Source organism: Microtus ochrogaster, unplaced genomic scaffold (assembly GCF_000317375.1).
Source record: "Microtus ochrogaster isolate Prairie Vole_2 unplaced genomic scaffold, MicOch1.0 UNK3, whole genome shotgun sequence".
Taxonomy (NCBI): domain Eukaryota; kingdom Metazoa; phylum Chordata; class Mammalia; order Rodentia; family Cricetidae; genus Microtus; species Microtus ochrogaster.
In genome coordinates, this window is record NW_004949101.1 from 16,919,039 (window position 1) to 16,925,808 (window position 6,770).

Below are 6,770 nucleotides of genomic sequence, written 5' to 3' on the forward strand. Positions count from 1 at the left end.
TAGTATGGTTGCTCTGCCCTCTGATCTTCCTCCAGGCAAGCTTTATTTATTAAAATATAAATAATATATCACTATAATAGCCAGCTCATAATGGGCATGTCTCAGTTTGCATGGTAACTTGGTGGCCCATTGTTTGTTCTGGAACCATTTTGAGTGACCCTGGATCCAGAAAACTGGTTACCCCAAAGTCTGTTTCAACATGAAAGCAGTTTCATGAAGTTTTTATAGTTTCACAGAAAAAAAATCAAGACAAGTTTGAAATACATTGGTGGGTACATCAGAGAGGGTATTACAACAAGATGGGGAGCTTTTTTATAGGTCTAAGATGTTATCTGATGACATTCTCAGCTTTTTTGGTTTGGGTTTTGGATTTTTGTTTCTTTTGAGACAGGATCTCTCTGCATAGCCCTGTCTGTCTTGGAAAACTACCTAGACCAGGCTGGTCTTGAACTCATAGATCTGCCTGCCCCTGCCTCCAGAGTGCTGGGATTAAAAGTATGTGCTACCATGCCTGGTGACAATTTTAGCTTTGGGGTTAGCGGAAACTAGTAGGCCGCTAAGTCAATAGATTCCAAAGCTTTCGACCTTTTAGTCACAGTATGTTAATTCTGACACAAACTGGGCAAGAAATGGCCATCCCAGGGGCCAAAGGCAGCCCAAGATAAGGTAATTAGCATCTGGACCAGCAACATCCCAACCTTTCCCATGACTGCAGTTTTCAATCAGTCTTGCAGACAGCGATTCTTTGCAGGAATTCTTGTTCACACTATGTCTCTCCAACAGCACATGAAAAGATAACTAACCAACCACTACCTCATATCCAGCAAGATGACTACAATCCAAAAGATATTAAATGTCCGGAAACATGTGGAAGAAATGGAACCCTCATACCTTGGTAATATGGATATAAACGGTGCAGCTTTTTTTGATAAATTTAGAACTGCCTCAAATAATTACACATGGTTTCTGTATGATCAAGCAGTCCACTTCAAGGAGTATTCTACATATACAAGAGAATTAAAAACATGTCTACACAAAATCTTGTCAACATCTCTTCATACTGACTTCACGCCAAGGCAGAGAAAACATGGCAACAACCCACTGTTCAATTACCTGATAAACGATTAAGCAAGATGTGACACCACGCCATTGGCCAAACGTCAATGGCACACAGTTTTGGTCTGTGCTACAAACTGTATCAGCCTTCCAGCTGGGCGTGAAGATGTAGACCTGTAATATATTCAGAAGGCTGAAGCGAGAGGATCAGGGCTACAGAGAAAACCTATCAAAGGGGAGAGGGGGAGGTAAATATCACATTTGCTTGCAAATGAAAGCTGCATTCTCCAAGCAGACTCCGAACAAAGCCAGAGACATAGATAGCGATTGGGTCTCTAGAGGCCTGTGGTGTTTCAATAAATTGACCGTTTAGCAATTTACAGACTAATGGCTGTTAACAACTGTGGTCTCCGAACAAAGCGGCTGAGAACCGCTCTTTCTTTCCGAAGCCCAGTCATTGAGCTGCTGATTGGGCTACTGTCAAAGATTATTTGGCTTTCAGAAGCTGTTCATAACTGGCTGGTTTGGAAGCCCCTGAAGAGAGGCTGTCTCTGATTGGCTGGTTTTCACAGACTGTGTTGGTTACCTCTAAACAATGGTTACACGTTCACGGCTTGGGTCCGGAGGCAAATTTTTATTTTCCTTTCATGAATATAAAAAGAAACACTTTTATTTCCCTCTTCTTTTGCTCTTCTTTCCGTTAAACCTGCAGGAGACACCTTAGAGATTGTTAAAATCTTTATGAGCGGAAGGAGGGTTTTTTCAGCCAGCACTGTTTATAACTGATTCAGACGCCCGTTATTGTGGCAGGAAAAAGTCCCGGGTTGTTAAAATTTGCTATGACAAGATGAATTTAGGACACACAGGGCATCTTGACAAGGTCAATATGTGGTGCTGGACATAATCATTAAATAGGCCTTGTAAATAAAGGATGTGGGCAACCCTCCACTTTATGCAGGAAGGGACGGGCTCTGTGAGATTTTCCTGGCCCACCGACCGCAGCTGGAAACAATTCTAACACGGTTCTGAACTGCAAGGGGAGGGGTCTCCTGGGATACCGAGAGCCCTCTGATGCCGGTGCCCTGAACAGGACGCATCACTAAGGGGCCGAATATTTCAAGGGTGGGTGTGCAACTGTTGAGAAGCAGGCAACTGTAGACAGGTAGCTAACTGTCCAAGAGACCCAGGGATGAAAAGCCAGGTACAGACCTGAAGTACCCCAGCACAGCCGGGGCGAAGGGGGGCGGAGCTGACTCGAGTCCCCTCCCCGGGAGCGTCCGCGAGTACGGCTGCGGTCCCCCACCGAATCCCCACGACGCTGCAAGGCCTTAGGGCCTGATGGTGTGTTGTCCTGGAACCGGGGCGCCCCGAATCTGTCCGGACCAGAAGCGGCACGGTCAAGCGCTCGGCCCCGAGCTCTCTGACGCCCCCGCTGCGCGCGCTCCCGCCCCGCCCCCACGTGCCCGCGCGTGCCTGCCCCGCCCCCTCGGCGCGCCCTCGCTCCGCCTTGCCGCTGGTCCGCTGCGGTGCCGGCCCCAGCGACCCTCCGCGGCCCCGTGGTCCTCCACCTCCAGCCTCCATGGACTCGTTCGCCACACAGCAGCCGGGGCTGCCCCGCGCGCGCTTCGCTGGCACCTCTGGCCGTGGGGCGGCCTCCGTCAGGTACGCCGGGGTCGAGGCCGCCAAAGGGTGGCCCGGGATGCGCTGTGGGGCGGCTACGCCTCGGGCGGCAGGGCGTGGTCTGATATGGCTTCCTTGCCGAGGATTGTTTGAAACGGCTCCCCGAAGAACGTTTGCCTGGGGACGCCGTCCTTCCGGGGAGGACAGTGCTGTGGATGAAGCTCGACAACCCACCGCGGTTCCCGGGAAGACCCTATTGTGACATCCCCTTCCCACGGACTGGTTTCCACACAGACAACCCACCGCTAGAGGCCCTGTCTTCACGCGAGTGGCTCCCCCAGAAGCCGCACGAACCCCTGCGCTCCAAGGTGTCCAGAGCCTTTGCCCCAGACCGTAGCTCGGTTTAGTGTTCCTGGACCCCAACATGCACATCGGCAGCGCCTCCCTTCACCTATCCCTGGCCATTGCATCCAGCCCCCCCCCCGCCCGTTGCCTGGGTGTGAAGGTCATTGGGGGCGTAAGGGGGGGACCTGGATGGATAGGGAGAGAGGGCCCGGGACCCCCAAAAGAGCTGACAGCAGGTCCCTGTTAGAATCCAGGAGTGCCCCACGAGTGTCGGTGCACGGGGAGGGGAATAGATAATTAGGAAAGGCCGTCCTACCCTTTTCTGTGAGGAAGGTCTGTTTCCGATTTGTGCTCTTTGTCTTTGGGGCTGACCTTGATAGTCTGGGCATTGTTTGTGACCAAGCTGGTTGGAGTGATGGAGATGTTGCAGAAGGATCCTATAAAAAAGGGAAGGGAGAGTCTCTGAGGTTTGAGCACTGCTAACCTGTCATTAAACCAGAAGAGGCTTTTTTGTTTGCTTACTTGCAGCCATTTGGCAAAGCAAATATGTTATTGTTCCTTTGAAAGGGGGCTGTCAACTAATACGTTAGAATGGCATTTCCTGTATTCTGGTTTTTGGTGTTTTTTTTTTTTTTAATTGAGGCAGGACCTAACTCTGTAGACCAGGCTGGCTTTGAACTCAAAGAGACTCACCCGTCTCTGCTTCCTGAATGCTGACATCAAAGGCTGTGCCACCATACCTGGACTGCTTTTTCTATGCTCTTGTTTGGATATTTATGTGTGTATGTGTGAATGTATGAGCCTCCAGTGTTGAGGGGCGAATTCCAGGACAATGCATGTGTTCGCAAGTGCTGTATCACATTCAGCCTTGTTTTCTGTAGTTTTGTTGGGTTTTATTTTTATTTTTAATTTTTACCTAGAGGGTGTTGTTTGTTTTAGTTGGATCAAATCTGTGAAGAGTCAAAAACTATATTTATTTTTGAGACAGAGTCTTCAATTCAGACCCACCTGCTTCTCGGTGCTGGGATGATGGACATGAGCCACCTTGTCTGGCTTCTTTCTGGATTTTTAAATTAAATGTATTTAATTATTCTGTGTGTGTCTGCCTGCCCGTGTGCACGCCACAGTGAGAATATGAAAGTTAGAGGACCCCTTGCCTGGAGTCTTCCCTCCTCTCTCTCCTCTGCGGGTCACCAGGATTGGACTCGGTCAGGCTTGGCAGCAAGCGCCTTTACCCAAGGAGCCATTCTGCCAGCCCCCAAACTAATTCTCCTCTTTCATTTCCCAGGATTCCTTCACACGTTCTGGCAGTGTGTTTACTGGATGACTGAGACGTGGAAGAACAGCGAAGTGATTAGATAGTAATGAAACAATGTGTTTAGGAGCCCTGCTCTGCCTCCACTCTGACACTGTGTGCCTTCCTCTGCCCCTCAGGAAGTCTTTCTGCGCTTTACAGTGTGTAGTGATTAGCCGCTTGTGGAAACGGCCTCCAGTCTCTCTCAGTGCTTCTGCCCGAGAGTACCACTGTTTGAACGTATTTGAACGTTGTACGGATATTGAACAGGATGCTTCAGAACTTGGAGCAGCCACCCGATAACTCTAGGCTTTCTGCAGGGGTGGGTGCCTGTCTGCGAGTGTCCACGCGCCACACTTGTTTGGTGCGGTGCTGGAGATGAAACTTGGGGTCTTGTGCGTGGCAGCAGAGTGCTCTCCCTCTGAACTGCATCCCCATGACAAGCTCAGTAATCGTTACTTGAATTTTAAAAATAGTTGCACTTTAAAATACTTCAGTTTGGATTCAAGTGTGAATGTACCGTGTTTGTATGTGGGAATGTGCAGATGAGTGCAGCTTCCCGGTGAGTCCAGAAAGGCGCTGGATCCCCTGGATCTGGAGTTACAGGCAGTTGTAAGTTGTCTGGCACGGGTGCTGAGACCTGATCTCAGCCCCTCTACAAGAGCAGTAGATGCTCTTAACTGCTGGGCCACCTCTCCAGCTTCACACTTTTATTTGCTTAACAAAAGTTCTGTGTCTGTGTCACAGAGCAGCTGTGGTGGCCGGACAACTTTGGGGAGTTGAATCTCTCCACCGAGCTGGTCTCGGTCCAGTTTGTGTTAGCATTCTTGGTGGCAAATGCCTTTACCCACCGAGTTCTTTTGCTGGCCTTTCATTTGAATATTTTGACACTTGAGGGTGGGAAAGCAACTTTACCATAAAAATCTATTTCTAGAATAAATGCGACCTACCTGCTTGCTTCTTATTTCTCTTTTTTTTCTGAGACAGGGTCTGACTTAGAACTTGCTGTGTTGACTGAGCTAGCCTTGCACTTGTGGTAATTTCCCTGCCTGTCTCCACAGAGTGCTGGGATTAGAAGAGTATGTACCACACCTGGCCTATTTACTTTCTTTTTGATTTTTTTATTATTTATTAGTAGTGGCTTTGTGGGGGGCAGGCACGTTGGTCCCATGGCACATGTATGGAGGTCAAGAGGGTGATTTCTTCTCCGTGCACAGTGGATCTGGAGATTGAACTCAAGTCCTCAGACCTGCACAGGAAGCACTTTTACTTATAGAGTCTTCTCTGATTCCTTAGTTTCTTTTTTTCTCTTTTTCTTAGTTTCCCTTTGGTTTTTTGAGACAGATTCTCAATAAATAACCTTGGATGGCCTGGAACTCACTATGTAAACAAGGCTGCCTCTACCTCCCCAGTGCTGGGAGCTCTTTACTGTCTTGAAGATAGTATTTTTATGTTAAGATCTATAGAGAGCTGGGAGTATCCAGTGCCTCTTCTGACTTCTTCAGGCACTGGCACACGGGCAGCATACACTCACACAAACGAACATACAGACATCCGTACATATTTTTAAATGAAGACATATATGTTGGATGACTTTATTAGTCATGTCTAAACCCTGAATTTTGCATAAAATGGTTTGACTAAAACTTGGCTTTAGATGGTGCATGGTTTAACAGCAAAGGAATTTTAGTAAAAGGTCCCCTCATTTCTCCACCTCCCTGTAGTTGAACATGCCTTTCTTACTATTCAGGTCTTACCTTATTTTCCCTAGTGGTTTTGAATTAAGTCTCATTCTGCAGCTCAGGCTGGCTTTGAACTTGGTTGATCCTCCTGCCCCAGCCTCCCAAGTGCTGAGATTTCAGGCCTTTGGCACTTTGCCTGGCTTTCCCCTCACGTTGTCATTTGAAGGTTCATGTCAGGTTTCAGCCCAGCACTTGGTTGTCAGCTACATTTGGTTTCTTTCTTGGAGTTTGGTTTCTTTGTTGCTCTCTCTCTCTCCAGTGATGAAAGAGGCAGGCTTAACTAGTGAAGTTACATTCCTGGCGACTGTAGATAGTGCAAGTGCATGGAGTAAGGGAGTCCATTCTCACAGATGGAGAATGGAGATCAGAAGTGAAAGTACTGTCCTCAGAATTAGAGACTCCTTTCTCAGGTTCTGATCGTCATCACGCTGTCTATCAGGTAATTTCGGTTTCTGTCTCCCAAGCATGTAGAATTAGAGTCGCTTTTCCTTGTGAGTTGCTCTTGGCTCTTGGTTCATGAAATGTGCATAAGAATCGCATAAGTCCTGTTCAGTAAACGCTTCTTGTCACTCTTGTTCCTTCCGCTGTGGTGGCTGTTACTGCGCCACATGGTTGCCCCTCTATCACTCTAGAACCTAGAGTGAACAAGAGAAAGAAGTTAAATGTCTCTGGGGTTTTGAAGTAAAACATACATACATACATACATACATACA

The 6,770-nt window shown here is 48.0% G+C and overlaps 1 protein-coding gene across 3 annotated transcripts in view; it reads left to right on the plus strand.

Moving 5' to 3' along the window:
• Positions 1 to 2,613: 2,613 nt before the first annotated feature.
• The window catches only part of CUNH20orf194 (chromosome unknown C20orf194 homolog), a 137,368-nt gene continuing 133,211 nt past the window's right edge, over positions 2,614 to 6,770 (plus strand). For all 3 annotated transcript variants that reach the window (XM_005365596.2, XM_026788471.1, XM_026788470.1), the window contains exon 1: positions 2,614 to 2,718. In XM_005365596.2, the coding sequence (XP_005365653.1) occupies positions 2,636 to 2,718 (83 nt within the window). In that variant the 5' untranslated portion in view covers positions 2,614 to 2,635. The remainder of the gene's footprint in view (positions 2,719 to 6,770) is intronic.